The 19,127-nt window shown below is 43.9% G+C and overlaps 1 protein-coding gene across 1 annotated transcript in view; it reads right to left on the bottom strand.

Annotated features, from left to right (window-relative positions):
* Positions 1–18,172, bottom strand: part of DHX8 (DEAH-box helicase 8) — a 31,484-nt gene extending 13,312 nt beyond the window's left edge. The window contains exons 1-15 of the mRNA XM_025917402.2: positions 17,929–18,172; positions 13,098–13,183; positions 12,475–12,547; positions 12,007–12,092; positions 10,235–10,344; positions 9,483–9,854; positions 8,920–9,064; positions 8,361–8,564; positions 7,622–7,709; positions 5,336–5,433; positions 4,076–4,223; positions 2,621–2,802; positions 895–1,089; positions 405–590; positions 68–278 (exon numbers count right to left, since the gene is read on the bottom strand). Coding sequence (XP_025773187.1) covers positions 68–278; positions 405–590; positions 895–1,089; positions 2,621–2,802; positions 4,076–4,223; positions 5,336–5,433; positions 7,622–7,709; positions 8,361–8,564; positions 8,920–9,064; positions 9,483–9,854; positions 10,235–10,344; positions 12,007–12,092; positions 12,475–12,547; positions 13,098–13,183; positions 17,929–18,076 — 2,332 coding nt within the window. The 5' untranslated portion in view covers positions 18,077–18,172. The remainder of the gene's footprint in view (positions 1–67; positions 279–404; positions 591–894; positions 1,090–2,620; positions 2,803–4,075; positions 4,224–5,335; positions 5,434–7,621; positions 7,710–8,360; positions 8,565–8,919; positions 9,065–9,482; positions 9,855–10,234; positions 10,345–12,006; positions 12,093–12,474; positions 12,548–13,097; positions 13,184–17,928) is intronic.
* Positions 18,173–19,127: the final 955 nt, after the last annotated feature.

Raw genomic sequence — 19,127 nt, 5'->3', positions numbered from 1 at the left:
ATGAGAAAAAAAGCTACCTGCATTAGGACTTTTGGCCCATGAGGAAAAAAATTCTCTTTCCTCCTACCTGGTGGTTCTGTTAAGTGGATCTGCATGACAGTGATCAAGCTGGCATCTAGATAATCTGTCTCAGGTTCCTTTGTGTACAGTATTTCCACGGGATATGTTCGACCTGGGATGGTGAAGATGGGAGCTTCATAGAAGTACTGAGAAAACTTCACTGCATCCAATGTGGCTGAGGTGACAATCAGCTTCATGTCCTGCCGTTTCTGAACCGTCTAAAGAGAAGTGCAGTGTGGCTTTACTAAAAAGGACTGACCAGCAAGGCACAGGTACTCAAACCCAATTCCCAGGATTCAGTCCCCAACAGGTAGAAGAAGGGTCACCAAAGAGCACCTAGTTACCTTCTTCAACAATCCAAAGAGCACGTCAGTGTGAATTGTTCTCTCGTGCGCCTCATCCAGCATGATGATTGCATACTGTGTGAGGTCGGGATCAATCAGGCACTCTCGCAGCAACATCCCATCTGTCATGTACTTGATGACTGTTTCCGGGCTGGTGCAGTCCTCAAACCGAATGGTGTAGCCCACCTAAAGCAGAACCAAAGCTGAAAACCTAGACACAAATCTCTCCTTTCTGCAATTCCCAACCAAGACTGCAGCCCAGTTAGACTGTTACCTGAAATCTTAGGTAAGAATCTGAGCAAGATGTGCAGTGACTTCCTCTTAGTAAAATCTGCCTTGGACTTGACCCTGAACACATCAATGACGACAACCCTCTCCCCCTCAGGAGAAACCTGAAGAAAGGTAGTACTATTCCCATTTTATAGGTGGAGATGTGGGCCTTTCCACACTTTCTTTAGGCATTTCCAAAACAACTTCAGTACCCATTTACCTCCTGGCCTAAGCAACAACCAAACTCCTCCGACACTCTTTTGGCCACCGACATGGCTGCTACTCTTCGGGGCTGGGTACATCCAATCTTGCCCCGGGAAGTGTAGCCTGCCTCTGCCAGGTATTGGGTGATCTGCGTTGTCTTCCCAGATCCTGTCTCTCCAATAACAATCAGGATTTGATTGTCATGAACAGCCTGAAATTAACAGAATATAAATAAATACAGTCATTAAAATCTCCCACATTACTCTGGAGGAAAATAATATTTACGTTCCAACACTAAAGAAGAAAAGGGGGATCGATAATATACATATGGTGAGATTACAGAGTTAAAATTATTTTTAATCACACATAAAAAAATATTAATGGTGGTTTTCTATGGGCAAGGCTTTCTTATTTTAACCGCATGTATAACTTAAAAACTTGAAACTTTATGGGTATTCTTTAAATGACTCAATTCTATTTTTTAAAAATTTTATTCGCTTTCTTTTTAATTTTTTTTTAATGTTTTTATTTATTTTTGAGAGAGAGAGAGAGAGAGAGCATGAGCAGGGGAGGGGCAGAGAGAGGGGGAGACACAGAATCTGAAGCAGGCTCCAGGCTCTGAGCTCTCAGCACAGAGCCCGATATGGGGCTCGAACTCACGGAGTGTGAGATCATGACCTGAGCTGAAGTCTGACGCTCAACCGACTGAGCCACCCAGGCGCCCCTTACTCGTTTTCTTAAATTTATAAAAACATAAAGGCAATGCTAAAAGCATAAGCTACCACCCAGGTATCTCTGATTCTACATATTTTTTTAAGTACTACATCCACACGGTTAAAGAATTCAACAGTAAATAAAATAGGCATATAACGTGTTCCTTTCCACTGCCAAATCTCCATACCCCAAAAGTCATCTTATTTCTACACCGTTTATAACAGCAAAGGATTGCCATCAACCTATATGTCTATTAATACAGGACTAGTTAAATAAGGACTAAATAAGCCAGAGCATATCCACATAACAAACCACCACACACACAAAAAAAGGAACAATTTCTGAGCTGTATCATTAAGGGGAAAAACAAGATGCAGAGTATATGCGTAATATGCTGCCTGCCATCTAGAAACATACAATACACATAAAACATATAATGTCTATGAATGCATGTACATATGTACTTGTACTGGCTTGCGTACGTCTGAGATAGCACTGAAAGGATTCACTGTGAACTAGTAAACTCAGTTGCCTAGGGAAAGTTTGGTTGTCTTAAAATCCAATCTCCAAAAAAATGGAAATAACTACCTAAAGCAAAGTCTTGCCCATATGGGATCATTGGTCAAGCATCCCCATTTTTCTTACTGACCAGAGACATTGGTCTGCCCACTTGGAACTGCTCTAGGGGCCACCAGTTCAAACAGGTTTATTTCTTCTTTGGGGGAAAAAAAAAAAGGTAGAGGCGCCTGGATGGTTCAGTCTGTGAAACATCCAACTCTTGATCTGGGAGTTGTGAGTTCAAGCCCCATGTTAGGTACAGATTACTTAAATAAACTTTAGACAATGTATACACTAATACACATATGTATTTTAAAGTACTTGGAAACGTTCTGGGTTTTTTTCTATTCTCTTTGGAGGATGTACAAATGTACACATACCTGGCCAGCTAATTTCAGTTCAAACACGTCATCCTTCTTTTAGAAAACACCGCTACTCCTGCACCAATACAACACAAAGGGGCATCTCACCTGGACCAGCTGCTCCTTCAGTTTGTAGATGGGCAGGCTCTCTCTCTGTTCAATGATTGACATCTGGGTCTTTTTTCCATAAGAAGCTTTGTTGCCCCCAAAAGCATGCTTCTTCCACTCGGGAATGTCATTGGGCATCATCCCGATACCCCTCATATTGGCAGCGATCTGTCTGCCTTCCGCTGCAAAGGAAAACAGGCAACTTAGTACTATCCTGAAGCTACCTCAGTGCCCCTGCCCTCAACAGTCAACAAATCCCATTTCTCCGGGTCATCCCTCCCGTCTGCTACCTCTTGTGTTCAAGCCACCATCCTGTCTCTTCCATTAGAAAAGCCTCCTAAGTCAGCTCAGGTGTCTACACTTGCCCATCCAATCCACTCTACAGGGTACCCTCAGTAATTCTTTGGTAATGCAACTCTGATCATGCCCTTCCCCTGTTTAGAACCTGGCAACACTCCCGAGTGGACTTTAGAATTGAGCCCCAATTCCTAATGCTATCTCGAAGTCCTGGCCCCGCCGCCCCCCCCCCCCCCGCCCTCATCCCCACCATTCCAGTCCAGCCACACAGGCCTGCTTTCCACCTCACGGCCCAAGCCCAGAAAATTCCTCAGCCTGGAACACGTGCCCCCTGACCCCACCTCAGCCCCTCCGATGACAAAGTCCTATTTATCCTTCCAGTCTCAACTTTCTCAGGGAAGTGACCTACACCACCTGTACTTCTTCACGTACCACTAGTCATGATTTAGTTAGTAATTTGGGAACTGTTTGATTAATCATTGATTTTCCCCACTAAACTGCAAGCCTCATAAGAGAAGAGATCATGTCTACTTAAAGTGTGGCTCAGTTCCCCAGTTGCCTAACACATATTACTAAGTACTTGTTATGACTGTATCGAGGAGTTACTTCACATTTACTGCACAAAGAATTATGTAAAAACGGAAGTTTCAAAGCTGTATTATCTTTAGCATAAAAAAATTCTTAGGGTGTCTGGCTGGCTCAGTTAGTAGAGTGTATGGCTCTTGATCTTGGGGTTGTGAGTTTGAGCCCCACACTGAGTGTGGAGATTGCTTAACAATAAAATACTTTTTAAAAAATCTTTTTCTAAGTAAGCTCTATGCTCAACATAGGGCTTGAACTCATGACCCTGAGATCAAGAGTCCCATGCTATATTGACTGAGCCAGCCAGGCACCCCAAGCATAAAAAATTCTTACGTTATTCAGAAGAAAAACTCAGTCTAATGATTTGACCAGGGTTACTAAAACATTTTTGGTTTTAAACGTTTAAAAACAAACAAACAAACAAACACACACACACACACACAAAACATGCTTTAACCAAAGGGAAAAATCCCCAAATCAAAGCTAAGGCTAAATTTTTAGCATGTGCTGGCAGTGCTTGTACTTCAAGGCTCGGGTTATTTTTGAGAAGTCCACACACCCCTACCAGGGTCTTACCATCAGGCAGAGGATCAACCCAGTGTTTGTTGAGCCCCATGGGAATAGAATCCATCTCAGCTTCCCGCTGGGCCTGCTTGAGTTCCCGCCTTTCTTTGGCTAAGGCACTCTGCATCATTGCTGCTTGGGAGAGGGAACCATCCGGGTTCTAGTGCAACAGAAGACAAGCAGCATCAGAATGAGATCTCAGCACAAAATAGCCAGGAGCTAAAATGTAAATGTTAAGCCCCTTGAATCTAAAAAACGAGACCCACCTAGATGGATGTACCATACTACACTGGAGGTACTGGGGGTGTTGGTTGAAGATGAGAACCCCATGAGAGATAGGACAGACAAGAAAGGGTAAGAATTCTTCTGTAAGGTCCCAAGAACTAAAATTAAGACCAACATGGATGCCTCAATGAGAGATTTCAACTCTGCTTACAGAAGAGCTAATAATCAGATCCATCTGGAGATGGAATGGCTCTCCTTAAGGGTTGATGAGTTCTCTGTCACCAACAATGTCAAGCAGATAGAAGACTACATGGGAGGAACACTGCAGGACACAAGTGAATTACAAGCACTGCATGGATGGCTGGGCTGGGAGACTTTAAAAATACCCTTCTCCAAAATATAAATTAATTAATAAAATAAAATACCCTTCTCCAAACCTAAAAATTTATCACAACTTCCCACGAATTCTCTTCATAGCTCTGTCTTTCCCAGTACCCGCTTTCCACTGAGGGCCAGCCCCAAATGGTCAAGTGAATGCTTCAAAACTGCCTTTGAACGTGTAAGGTAATTATCCAAGCCCCTAAGGCAAGGGCAAAAGCAATGATAGATCAAACACTCCTATTCCCCTCTTTCTTCCCAAAATACAGTAGAATGAGAGCAAAAGAATTAAAAAGTCCAAAGTAACAAAGCCGTCAATCACCCTTTAAAACAATAATATTCTAAGCCCCGCATCGGGCTCTGGGCTGATGGCTCAGAGCCTGGAGCCTGTTTCCGATTCTGTGTCTCCCTCTCTCTCTGCCCCTCCCCCGTTCATGCTCTGTCTCTCTCTGTCCCAAAGAAAATAAATAAACGTTGAAAAAAAAAATTAAAAAAAAAAAAATTAAAAATAAAACAATAATATTCTAGACCCTGACCAACAGTCAATATACCTTCTAGCCTGAGTTCTGCTTACATGGATGTAATAGCCTGCTCTGAAAAACAGAACAGTTACTTTAGGGAAAAGAAGTTCATGTGACGTGTCCAAGTTAGAGTCCCAGCATTTCTCACCTTAACGATTTTAATAGGGCTCATGTCCATGCTTTGCTTGGTGTGCCCTCTCAGGAATGGAGGCTCTTCCTCAACCAGCTCGATCTCAAGATCTTCATCTAAAAGTCCCCCCAAAGAAGAATTAGCAAAAAAATAAGAGAGAAATAGCCAATCATTTTCACCACAACTGGTTTCCATGGGCACCAGCAATCTTTATCAAAGATAGCTCCCAAGGTCAAAAAGACAGCAATCCAAGTGAAACTAATGGAAATGACTGTTTCCCCTGCCCTCCAGGTATTTCTGAGCATTTATGTTCTGGCCTAAAAACTGATCAGCGGAACTACTTCCAAAAGAAGTTAAGCCTGTAGAAAAACGTGGTCTAACATTCCAAATGTTACTAGGTATTTTCCACCCAACTTCATTATGGAGTAACTTAACCCACAACAGATTGGCAAAAAAATTAAGTTGAACAATCGGACGATACCTACTGTCGTCAAGAATTTGAGCCACAGGAGCGCACACTTATGATAAAAGTATAAATTGGGGGCACCTGGTTGACTCAGTTGGTACAGCATGAGACTCTTGATCTTGGGATTCTAAGTTTGAGCCCCACATTGGTTACAAAGATTAGTTAAAACCAAAAGTCTCTTTTTAAAATGATTTTAGTGTTTTTTATTTGAGAGAGCAGGTGCACACACAAGCAGGGGAGGGGCAGAGAGAAGGAGACAGAGAATCCCAGCAGACTCGAGCTGTCAGCACAGAGCCTGACACAGGGCTCAAACCCACAAATCACAAGATCATGACCTGAGTCAAAACCAAGAGTCGGAAGCTCAATCGACTGGGCCATCCAGGCTTCCCAAAAATAAAATCTTTAAAAAAAAAAAGAGGTGTAAATTGAAACACAAACTTTAGAAAGCAATTTGGACTGCCTCATAAGGTTTAAATCACACATTTCCTACTACCCAGTCATTCTTCTCCTACACATATAGGGAAAAGAAAAGGTCCTGCTATGTGTATTAAGAAACAAGAATAGGAATTTCATAATAGCGTTATATGTAAACAAAATACCGGAAATAGCCCTTATGCCCATGGAAAGCAAAATGGATAAATTATGGTAAATTTCTATACAGAAAACATTACACCAGCAAAAGTGAAATACAACTATAAAAATCATCATAGATAAATATCAAAAGCATGATCAGAAAAAAGGAATGAAGTTCAAAAACTGACCAAACAAGACAATGTTTAGGGACAGATATACAGATACTAAAATGTTAAAAAAAAAAAAGGCAGGGAAATAATTAACACAAAATTTAGAACGGTGGTTACCCAGAGAAAAGAGTAAGAGGATTTCATCAGAGGGGTACATGTAAGGGCTTCAAAGCTGCTGATAAAATTCCACTTAACCGGGGCGCCTGAGTAGCTCAGTCAGTTAAGCATCTGACTCTTCATCTTGGCTCAGGTTATGATCTCACGGTTCCTGGGATCAAGTCCCAGGTCGTGTGCCGTGAGCACAGAGCCTGCTTGGGATCCTCGCTCTCCATCTCTCTGTCCCTCCCTGGCATTCTCTCTCTCTCAAAATAAAGAAATTTAAAAAAAAAATCCACTTAAATTGAGTAGTAGGTACATAGGTGTTCCTTTATTACATCAATTATATGTCTTATTGGATTTATTTCACAATCTTTAAAAATTGTTACTAGACTGAGTTAAAAGTTGTTTCCAGGGCAACTCAGAGGTAATCTACTTGGATCCAGGGTTTGCAGAACACTTACTAAGAATATGAGATGAAATTTCCTCCTCAAAATATAATCAGAATTTTTTGTATCCTGAATATGTATCATAACCAAAAAGTATAACAATATATAAACATCTCTCAGAAAAATGAATTTTTGGGTGGCTCAGCTGCTTGAGCGTCTGACTCTTGATTTTGGTTCAGGTCATGATCCCAGGGTCGTGGGATCAAGCCCTGCTTTGGGCTCCACGTTCAGCATAGAGCCTGCTTAAGATTCTCTCCCTCTGCCTCTCTCCCCCACGTGTGCACTCTTGTGTCTCTCTAAAAATTTAAGTTAAAAAAAGGAAAAAAAAGAAACCAATTTGCACCTTTAAAAAAAAAAGAAAAAAGAAAAATGAATTTTCTGCTTCCAGCCTGGAGAAGCCCTTGTTCTTGGAGGTAATGAGTGGTAATACCTAGGAAACAAATAAGTTAAGCCACTAGGCTAAACTACATCTAAACCACCCTACCCAACTGCTCAACTCATCCACTGTCCTCCTGATCCACAATCCTGCTCAATCTAAGTGGCTAGTTACCTTCTTCATCATCCACTTTAGGGAGAATGCCAGTCTCTTCATCGAAGTCCGGAAACTCTTCTTTGGAAAGGACATTGGCAGCGATCATCTAGTGAAAGGACAGAAGCGACATCTGTAACCTGCTGGGATCGAAACTCTTCTTTTGCAGTACAGAGGTTCCACATAGGAAACCAAGGTTTTTCCTCTTTTGACCGGGACTGCAGGGTCTCAAACATCACATATCTCATCTCTAGGGGGCACAACGTGGCGCTTAAAAGCAGGGCTCAAGGGTCGTGCCCCCAGGAAGCATTATCTGCTCCTTCCCTGGTTTCCGCAGCACTGTGCACATTCCCTGTTATGTAACATCCAACTTTGACAATTATGTTTCCATCTGTCTCCCGCCACTAGACCTTGAGCTCCTCAAGGGTGAGGAACCATGATACATTTGCCTCCGTCACCTGGCTCTGATATGTACTGAGGAATGGTGAAAACAAGAACTCACACAGCACTAACCACATGCAGGCACTAACGTAAGTGCTCCACTTCTTCCACCTCATTTAATCCCCATGGTGCCACTACTGGTCCTGTTCCACAGATGAGGGTACTGAGGCACAAAGAAGTAGAGTGGCTTGGCTCAGGATCCCACGGCTAGTAAGCGGCCAGGAAGTTCCCCCAGGCCACTGAGCTCCAGGGCCCACACTCCTAACCACCACGCTACATGCAGAATGGCTATGAAGCCATACAGGCAAATGGCCCCAACCTGTTTGATCTCCCACTTCTCTGGATCAGAGATGCGGGTAAGGCGCTTGCGCTCCAGAGAGTCATCCTCTACTTCAGGGGCGCTGACGAGGGAAAGGTGAGTGGGTCTGTCCGGATTCCTCATTGAAGTCTCTTCATTGGTCTCCCCAACAAGATTTCGTCGTCGATTGGGATTTAGATCTTCACCAGTCTCTTGATCCACATCCTAAGGCAAAAAACAAAAAACAAAACAAAAAAAAAAGGAACTAACTCATTTGCTGTCCTCTTTTTGTTTCCTTGGCCATCAGACATGGAAACGGGCGCCTGGGTGGGTCAGTTGGTTAAGCATTTGACTTCGGCTTAGGTCATGATCTTACAGTTCATGAGTTGGAGCCCTGCGTCGGGCTCTCTGCTCTGAGTGCAGAGCCCGCTTCAGATCCTGTCTTCCTCTCTCTCTGCCCCTCCCTTGCTCGCACGCACACACGCACTCTCTCGCTCTCTCTCTCTCTCTCTCAAAAATAAATAAGCATTAAAAAAAATGTTTTTTTAAGACCTGGAAACAGACTGGATATCTCACCTACCTTCATGCTCAGACTGGTCTTGGTCCCAGTGAAGGATAGCACTTTGACTTTGACCCTCTGGCCTTTGCTCACCACATCAGCCACATTGGCCACACGGCCTTCTCGCCGGAGCTCAGAGATGTGCACCAGGCCTTCCCACCGCTTCCTGAGGGAGAGTCACATATATGTGGAGCATGCCTAAAATACCTTTTCCCCAACCAATTTCCACCCTGTTGGAACTCAACAAGAGGAAATGGTCTTAAGCTCAAAAACTCAAGAGGAAAGTACCAAGAAGACGGTTAAAAAAAATAAAATAGTATTACCACCCTCCCAAAGAAAAGACATGGGGCTAGGGGGGACAAATTCTCATGTGTCTCAGTGAGCAAAAGGGCAGATCTCTTGAAGGGAGAGTAAGGAATGTGTGGCTATATATCATTTCAAATAAAAGTCAAATTCTAACAACCTGATATGGCTGATTTGATTAAAGCGACATTAATCGTAACAACTTTTTAAAATATGAAAATCCTCAGCGATAAGAGAAATTCTGCCCATCACAGGTTTGAAAGAAGATCACCAACTAATACCTTAATCCCTCTAGCTGCACGAAGCATCCAAACTGCATGATGCTGGTAACTTTGCCATTGTAAATGTCCCCAATGGCAGGCTCCTCCGGGGGAGGGCGGTCCACGTGTTTATCCCTCCATCTGTCCAGATTCCTCTCCCCATACTTGTCCCGGTCCTTCCGGTCTTTGGGGGGACTCTGACTTCTGCTCCTAGACCGATATCTAGACTTCCCTTTATTCCTCTCCCGGGTCCTGGAATGTGACCGAGAGCGGGACCGGTGTCTCCTCTTGTGGTCTCTATCACGGTCTCGCTCCCGCTCCCGGTCACGCTCGCGGTCGCGGTCACGGTCACGGTCACGGCTCCGGCTCCGCTTCTTCTTCTTTGTCTTGTCTCTAACAAATCAACAAACATTTGTTTTAAAAACGAAACCAGCCCAATTTCACCTCTGCATCCCCAAGCACCCAGCACAGTGCCACGCACATGTCAGGTACCTACTAAGTGCTGAGTTGAATTAGTTTCTCTCGGACATCCCTGTAGGCCCATAAAGGATGAGGTCACAAGTGCCTCCTTCAACCCTGATTTCTAACTTATAAACGTCTCAGCGTTTTCTGCATAAATACTCTTTGCAGGGAACAATGAAAATAGATCTAACAATACAGTACATGGCCAGTCTAGAGTCTGTAAGCTTGTCCCAAATTTTGCTTAGCTGGCCCACAAAACTCAATTATCGCAGCACCCTAAGCCTCCAAAGGATAGGATATGATGGACAAACCGGTGCTCTGCATCTCTTTGCTTCTCCTGGCCCGCTGCACTGGGCATTAAGGCCTCCAGTTCTTTCAGGACATCCACAGCGACTTTCACATCATCCTCATCCAGCATGGTCTGCAACACCAGAGGCCAGCAAAGTTAGGAGGGGAGGGGAAGAAAATCATGTAAGAATCTGTATTCTGGGTACATCTACAAACCTGACAGCCCCTACATCACTGACCACTTATGTGAAGGAAGCAGAGACGGGTGGAGATTTCCAACACCATTTGAGAGAGAGACAGAAGGAGTGCGCAAACACTCTTGGAAGCCGTTGATACATCTGGCAAATGCCCTTTGTCCTTAATACAAGCCCATGGAGGGCAATTAGCCATCATCCCTCCCGTGAAAGCATGCAAGAGGTATTATAAATAGAAAATGATGTTAAAATTTTTAAAAAGCAATGCTTTAAAAAGAAGGCTTAGGGGGGTGCCTGGGTGCCTCAGTCAGTTAAGCATCTGACTCTGGCTCAGGTCATGATCTCAAGGTTCATGGGTTCGAGCCCTGTGTCAGGCTCTGTGCTGACAGCTCGGAGCCTGGAGCCTGCTTCAGATTGTGTCTGATTCCCTCTTAGTCCCTCCCCTGCTTGTCTCTCAAAAATAAATAAATGTTAAAAAAAAAAAAAAAAAAAACTTAAAAAAAAGAATTCTAGCAATTCTTTTTAAAGAATTTAAAGAAGTGTTTTTAAAGAATTGCACTCTCTTCCCCCCTTTTACCTGCTAAACTTTTTTCCACAGTGCTTATTGTTATCAGCTATATTATACAGTGTACCTGTTTACTGCCTGTATCCTCCCCACTAGTGGAGTTTACATGTTTATTTCCTGCCCCCATCCCAATACTATGATGTAATCTCCAAGAGAGCAGACATTCTGTCTGTCTTGTTTACAGCTGTATCCCTGGTACTTAGATTAGTGCTTGGTACATAGTAGGTACTCAATAAACACTTGCCAGAATAAAATTTAAAAATCAAAACACTTAAAAAAAATTAGACCGAACACATAACAGAGCAAAAAAAATCTCACTTCACACATCAGGTATCTGTTCTAGAACCTTATTTCATAGCCCTAATCACTGCTTCCCACAATTCTCAATCCCATTTCCCTCAAGTATTTTCTCTAAACTCTTTAACACTATACTATGTATAGTACACGCTCAGGGAGTGATCCAACACTTTCAATTTGAAAACTATATTATGGGGCCCCTGAGTGGCTCAGTCAGTAAAGCATCTGACTTCAGCTCAGGTCATAATCTCACGGTTCATGAGTTTGAGCCCCGCATCAGGCTCTGTGCTGACAGCTCAGAGCCTGGAGCCTGCTTCAGATTCTGTGTCTCCCTCTCTCAGCCCCTCCCCTGCTCACTCACTATCAAAAGTAAATAAACATTTTTAAAAAATAAAGAAAGAAGAATATATTACAATGAGAACTCCTGGGTGGCTCAGTCGGTTAAGCGTCCAACTCTCGATTTCAGCTCAGGTCATGATCTCATGGTTTGTAAGACTGAGCCCCACATCAGGCTCCATACTAACAGCGTGGAGCCTGCTTGGGTTTCTCTCTCTCCCTCTCTCTCTGCCCCTTCCCAGCTCACACACTCTCTCTCTCGAAATAAATAAGTAAACTTAGAAAAGAAAAACATATTACAATGAACACAAACGTAAAACCAGTAACTAATGACACACACAAAAGGGACAGGGCTCAGAGAAATACCCAATTAGAAGAGACATTCTCAAAATGGTATCAGTACCCGGACAGAAGGGTTGTCTGGTTGACAAAGCACTGGGAAGAGTTCCTTCAGCTTTTCCTTTCCAGTTTTGGGTTTAACGACTGGATCTTGTTTCATCACAGAGCATATAAAAGGGTTAAAAAAAAAAAAGATGTATTTAATATTCTTAATGGTTAACAATGAACTTTAACATCAGATTTCCATCAAACTAAAAACAGAACATGGCATTGTTCTACATATTATTCATATACATTACTATACACATAATTCAATTTCCTAAAAATAACGTTGATTACAAACTACGTGGGCATGGGGGAGGGCGCGAAGATACATCAGAATTCATCTGGTTATGTAAGCTTAAGTCATTTGGAAAATTTTACCAGGATGTGTACTTGCTCAGCAGCTGGTGCAAGGGACAGAAACAATTTACAGGATGCTCACAAGCTAGACCATTCTGGAGGCTGAAGCTCAGCCAGATGCCCTACTCACCTTTGCTAGTAGAAGGCTTTGCTGGAGGCCGCATGGTTTGTATGAGGCGTAGCAAGTTACTAATAAGAGAATCCTTTGAAAAGAAACAGAACAAAAATGGTCAGCCCCTGAATCAGTGCTTGAAAACAGTCAGAAATGGGATGACCTTTAAAGGGTGGCTGCATAGCTGAATTTAGCTAACTGGAACAAATGAAGTGCAGAGTATCAATTTGATGTGGTGTGAACCTAGCAAAGTAGCTTCGGATAAAGCGGATATTTTTGGACTTTTGGGAGGGAAAGGTAATTTAGTTCCCTTCAACCATTTTTATTTTCCACGGTTTAGAACTACCTCCAAAACCTAAACTCTTTTGTTTTTGACTTCCGGATTCATAGAACAAGGATATAAACGCTCATAAAGACTTAATGATGGAAATCCTACCCCATTTTCTTAGGAAGGTGTCACAGGAAATCCAGTTCTATCACCACTGCTCAGTGGCATAAAAAAACATTACACACTTAATGGTTTCTTTGATTGGTATGTACAAGTTCTCTCCTTTCTCTATCAAAATCCTATGTTAAATCCTACCAAAATTTAAATTCAATAGTGACAGTAAAACAAAATAGGGGTCTCCAGATACACATACCGTGAATTCAGCACCATTTTTGACCAGAGAAGCCTTAAAAGTATCAAACGTGGTATTTTTCTCAGCAAGACTGATCACAAATTCAGCTGCAAACGAGAAAAGGGATTAAAACTGGAACGGAGGCGAGCAAAAAATCATTTTCAAGCACATTAAAAGCAAAACCAATCAGCCAATCCAACAGTCATAGAAACCAAAGAGTACTATCCAGTGAGGGTAAAGAAAGAGAATTTAGAGTCCCAAGATTATCCGTGCATGTTCTAGTTAATTTTTAGAAACAAAAACAAGATATTCCTACAAAATGGCACACCTCACTGTCCCAGATGATCTCCTACTCTTCTCATGAGACTACTAGCTGTGACCTGTTGTCATACAGACTCCAGAAGTAACAACGTCCAAAAGCAAGAGCCCACCCTCACCCTCCTGATGAAAGCCCACGGTAGGATGCATTCTACAGTTTCTGCAAGGTCAGACTCAATCCACATATGAGAGCCAGGCAGCTGCTGGATGGTCCAATCTCCAAGTTGATAAAAGACTTACCTGCTTCCCAAATTCTTCACTACAAACCTGCCCAGTGTTTGAATTTCTTTTTGTGTGTGTGTGTGTGTGTGTTTATTTTTTGAGAGAGACAGAGACAGAGACAGAGTGTGAGCAGGGAAGGAACAGAGAGAGAGGGAGACACAGCATCTGAAGCAGGCTCCAGGCTCTGAGCTGTCAGCACAGAGCCCGACGCGGGGCTCGAACTCACAAACTGCGAGATCATGACCTGAGCCGAAGTCGGATGCTTAACTGACTGAGCCACCCAGGCGCCCCTGAAATCTCTAATATTAGAGCTACTTATTAATTAAGAGACTTTCAGGAGAAAAGCGCATTTTATTAGGGGCTGAGATAATAAGCCTCACACTGTGAGCCCCACAAGAAAATGTTAATGATTTCATCTGGATTTTAAACCTAAAAATAACAATAATAATATGGATAACTAACATAAACTAGTGCTACCATACCACTTCCATGCTGGCATTTATCTTTACTTTTTTTTTTTTTAACGTTTATTTATTACTGAAAGACAGAGAGAGACAGAGTGTGAGCAGGGGAGGGGCAGAGAGAGAGGGAAACACAGAATCGTAAGCGGGCTCCAGGCTCTGAGCTGTCAGCACAGAGCCCGACGCGGGGCTCGAACTCACAAACTGCGAGATCATGACCTGAGCCGAAGTCAGACGCTTAACCGACTGAGCCACCCAGGCGCCCCTGTCTTTACTTTTTTGAGGACGTTAAGCAAAAGCTAAATGCCTTCAGGCTACATGAACATAGCCTACGCATAACAAGTTAGTATCAGCAATGCCAGTGGTTAAGACTTTTGACCACCTGCTACATGCCAGGCACTATGCTGAGTGCTCCACATGAGCTATCCCCATGATCCTCATAACCCTCATTGGTAGGTACCATTACTGGCCCTATTTTACAGACGAGGAGGCTAAGGGTTTGAGATGCTGACCTACCCAATAATAAATGGTGGAGCCAGGACTGGAACCCAGGCAATCTGACTTCAAAGCCCACATTTGGTAGAGAAATGTGGAGGGAGAAGTCAGTCATATGGTGCTAGACATGCAATGTTCAAGAGTCTATTTCAAAGCAATCAGCAGCATATTCACACTGCAGCTGTCATTAGGGCGGTTGTTTTTGTTTTTTGTTAATTTTCAGGATTATATGGGGGCACATTAAATTAACCGAGCTACCAAAAATGAATTAGTGGTTAAAAACAAGTCCATTGGAGCACCTGGGTGTCTCAGTTGGTTGAGTGTCTGACTCTTGCTTTAGGCTCAGGTCATGATCTCACAGGTTCGTGGGGTCAAACCCACATCTGGCTCTGCAGTGGGGAGCCTGCTTGGAATTCTCTCTCTGCATCCCCCCCTCTGTCCCTCCCCCTGCTCGCTCTCTCTCTCAAAATAAATAAATAAACATTAAATACATATATGTGTGTGTGTATATTTATGTTTATTTATATTTATTTATACTTATATTCATATTCATATTCATATTTGGTCTTCATCCCCTTACCAGGCACAGCATTCCCAAAAGCCTTGGAATTTCAGGAAGTGTAGAGTGAAAAACATCTTTTGCTACATTAAGAAGATGACTTTAGTAAAACCGCTAGGTAATGTCATTTGGGAGCTGGTTGCCAGGGAAACCAACCATGTGATTACAGGCTGGAACTTTTAGCCCCACCACTGACCTCCAGAGAGGGGAGAGGGGCTGGAAATCGAGTTGACTTACCAATGGCCAATGATTTAATCGATTATGCCTCCTATAATGGAGCTTCCACAAACACGCAAAAGGCCTGGGTTTGGAGAGCTTCTGGGTAGGTGAACAAGTGGAGACCTGAGGCAGTGGGGCACTCAGCATGGAAGCTCCTCAATCTTTCCCACATACCTTGTCCTACCCATCTCTTCGGTCTGGCTGTCCCTGGGTTATCTCCTTCTCTAATAAACCAGTAATCTAGTAAGTAAAATGTTTCTAAGTTCTGGGAGCTGCTCTAGCAAATTATCAAATCCAAGGAGGGGAGTCGTTGGAACCTCTGATCTATAGCCACTGGCTCAGCACAGGTGACCACCTGGACTGTGAATGGCAACTGAAGTTTAAGGTAAATCAGTCTTACAGGCCTGAGCCCTTAACTGGTGGGATCTGATGCTATCTCCAGATAGTGTCAGCATTGAGTTCAGTGACACCGATCTGGTGTCACAGAATTGCTTAGTGGTACTGGAAAAAACACACATCATAAATTGGGGGGGTGGGGGGGGTAGGTATGCCTGGCTGGTTCAGTGGGTGGAGCATACGATTCTGGATCTCTGGGTTATGAGTTCAAGCCCCATGTTGGGTGTAGAGATTACTTAAAAAAAAGTAATTGACTGAGTGGCTCAGTCAGCTAAGCGTCAGACTCTTGATTTCAGCTCAGTTCATGATCTCCCAGTCCATGGATTCAAGCCCCACGTCGGGCTCTGCACTGACAGTATGGAGCCTGCTTGGGATTCTCTCTCCCTCTCTCTCTGCCCCTCTCCGACACACATGAGCCCCCGCTCTCTCAAAATAAATAATCTAAAAAAATAAAGTAAAATCTTTTAAATAAATAAACATGTGAATAAATGGTGTTGGAATTAGAAACAGAAAAAGCGTATTTGTGGCTTACTTGCAAATTAAATGGGGTCTTCAGTTATATACAGGCTAGAAAATCATGGAGTTTACACCTCACTTTACTTTTGTACATAATGAGGGTAACGTCGAAACAATTTAACACTGGCTCAGTAAGTATTTGCTGAATGAAAGAACATATTACCCAGATAGTAAACTACAGGAGTGTTGCTCATTACCATCTAAAAGAGAAAGAGAATGAGAGAAAATGATACAGGACAGGCACATCTTGACTGGGAAGCAAGAAAAAAGTGAACTAAAATACACTGGCAGCAGGGCATCTTCCTAGGTGCTATATGGTCACCCTGGGAAAAGCAACTATCATCCCCATTTCATAGATGATGAAAAGGGCTTCAGAGAAATTGGGTATCTTACTCAAGGTCACACAATCTAATTCCCCGGACCCCTTCTGTCACATGCCCTTTCCCTTCCATCTCTCCAGCTGGTGACTTAACTTCATCTTCATTTAGAAAGCGGAACAATCAAATAGATGTCTCTCCCTCATCTTCCTACCACCAACCCCTAAACCTGTCCGCATCTATAACCACATTCTCTGTTCTCCTTCCTATTAAGGAAGTGGGCCATCTGGCTATCAAATGGGCCGCCTGGCTGGCTCAGTGAGAAAAGCATCCAACTTTTGATCTCAGGGTCATGAGTTCCAGCCCCACATTGGGTACAGGGATTATTTAAATAAGACTTTAGGGGCACCTGGGGTGGCTCAGTCAGTTAAGCTTTCGACTTCAGCTCAGGTCATGATCTCACACTTCGTGGGTTCAAGCCCCACATCCGGCTCTGGGCTGACAGCTCAGAGCCTGGAGCCTGCTTCAGATTCTGTCCTTCTCTCTCTCTGCCCCTCCCCCACTTGCGCACACTCTCTCTCAAAAATAAATTTAAATAATTAAAAAAAAAAAACTTTAATGGATCAGGCATCCCTCCACCTATCAAAGGTCAATTCCTCCACTCATGCTCTTGACTCCATCCATCCCTTTGCCTTCATAAGGACTCCATTTTTCTGTGGCCTTAGCTCTAGGCCCTTAGCCTTTTTCAGTTCCTCGGTTGGGGTTCTCCACCTGTACCGTCTGTCCCAAAACGCCTAATAAATGGTTGAGAACTGTTAAAGGCAGACCTCAAAAGACCTGGGTTCCAGATCAGGCTCACATTTGATATGTGATATCGAGGGGGATTACTTAATTAATTAATCAGTGCCTTGTTTTCTTAATCGAAAAACAGAGAATACATCTCACAGGGTCGTGACAAGACCAAGTAAGATAACATAAGTAAAACACCGTGCGTAACATCTGGCATGCCAATAAATCTCGGCCATTATCACCATCATTATGATGCGGCTGCTGCTGCTGCTGTTATTATTAACGCTGTTTAATTAACTGGGACCTGAGGAAAATAAAAACAGGAAGCAGGAGCGATAGCCACTCTGGGTTTCACTGACAGCTCTGGGCAATGGTTTCTAAACAGCTCGGCCTGGAGAGTTCTCAAACGGGGACCCCGGGCCGAAGGTTCCGCAGGACCGAGTGTCTGCGACAGAGAAAAAGAGACTCATACGGACACAATACTCAGCCTATCAACCCCATTTCTCCTTCGCTTCTCTCGACCCTAAACCCAGAGGCCGCAGGGGCCTCCCCGAGCTTACCCAGGTCCTTGTCGTTGATCCCCAAGTGATTGTCCAGCTCGGTGCAAACTTTCGACACTAAAGACAGATACTCGAGTTTGGCGAGTTCTTCCGCGGGGCCTAGCTCCGTTCCGGTCACAGCCCCCGCCAGGGCCACGGCCACGGCCATGGCTACAGCTGCCCGCACCCCGCTTTACCGGGCCTTCTGAACTGCTCGGGGCCTGCTCCAGTTTTCACTTCCGGGTCGGCGCACGTCCCTGTTGTTTACAGTAAATTGAAAACTACCGGAACTTCCCATGACGCAACAGAGAATCATAGAGATCAGACAGGAAGTGCCTAAGGAAGGGACGGCCAAGTGGGTTACTCTGGGCGCCGGCCGCGCCCTCTACAGGCCATCCAGCTTCTTGGTCGGTTCTCAGGCCCGGAAACATTCACTCTGAGAGCTCTCCCACCCACCGTCGGCAGAGGGCGACCGTGGCCTGCGCAAGGGGCGCCGGGGAGTTCACGATCCCCGCGCCTCACAAGCGCCTGCGCCTGCGCTTTGAAAAAGGAACCCAAATTCAAGTTTGGAAAAGGCAAAACTCGGTTTACAGAGGTTCCCTGTATTACCAGGGCTTTGCCTCTTCTTGGCTCATAACTATCTCGAGCGATTCTGTAGGTGATAGTCTACTTCTGTTATGAATTCATTTTACAGATGAGGAAACAACACTTCTGTTATCTAGCTAAATGACATTGGGCAAATTAATCTGTGGAGCCTGTTTTCTCATCTATAAACCGGGATAATGTTCTAACTGGGCTTAGGTGATAACGAAATAAGACAATTGTGCAAGGAACCTAATGCACAGTAAACACACTACAAATGGCGGTTACTATAATCCCAAAGCTGAGAGAGACAATGGCTACTGTAAAATTCATCTGTTAACTACAGATCCCCTCAATCTGAGACCCCAGGGAGCCACCTGGCTCCTCTCTTGTGAAAACCCCTTCTGGGGGGGAACCTAGGTGGCTCAGTCAGTTAAGTGTCCAACTTTTTTTTTTTTTTAATTTATTTATTTTTGAGAGAGAGAGAGCCTGTGAGTTGGGGAGGGGCAGACAGAAGGAGAGAGAGAATCCCAGGCAGGCTCTGCATTGTCAGCACAGAGCCCAATGTGAGGCTTGAACCCATGAACCATGAGATCGTGACCTGAGCTGAAATCAAGAGTGGGACATTTGGGGCGCCT

Source organism: Puma concolor, chromosome E1 (assembly GCF_028749965.1).
Source record: "Puma concolor isolate L17-30 chromosome E1, mPumCon1.1.hap2, whole genome shotgun sequence".
NCBI lineage: Eukaryota > Metazoa > Chordata > Mammalia > Carnivora > Felidae > Puma > Puma concolor.
The sequence above is the reverse complement of the archived record's forward strand: the minus strand, read 5'-3'. Positions and strand labels throughout refer to the sequence as shown.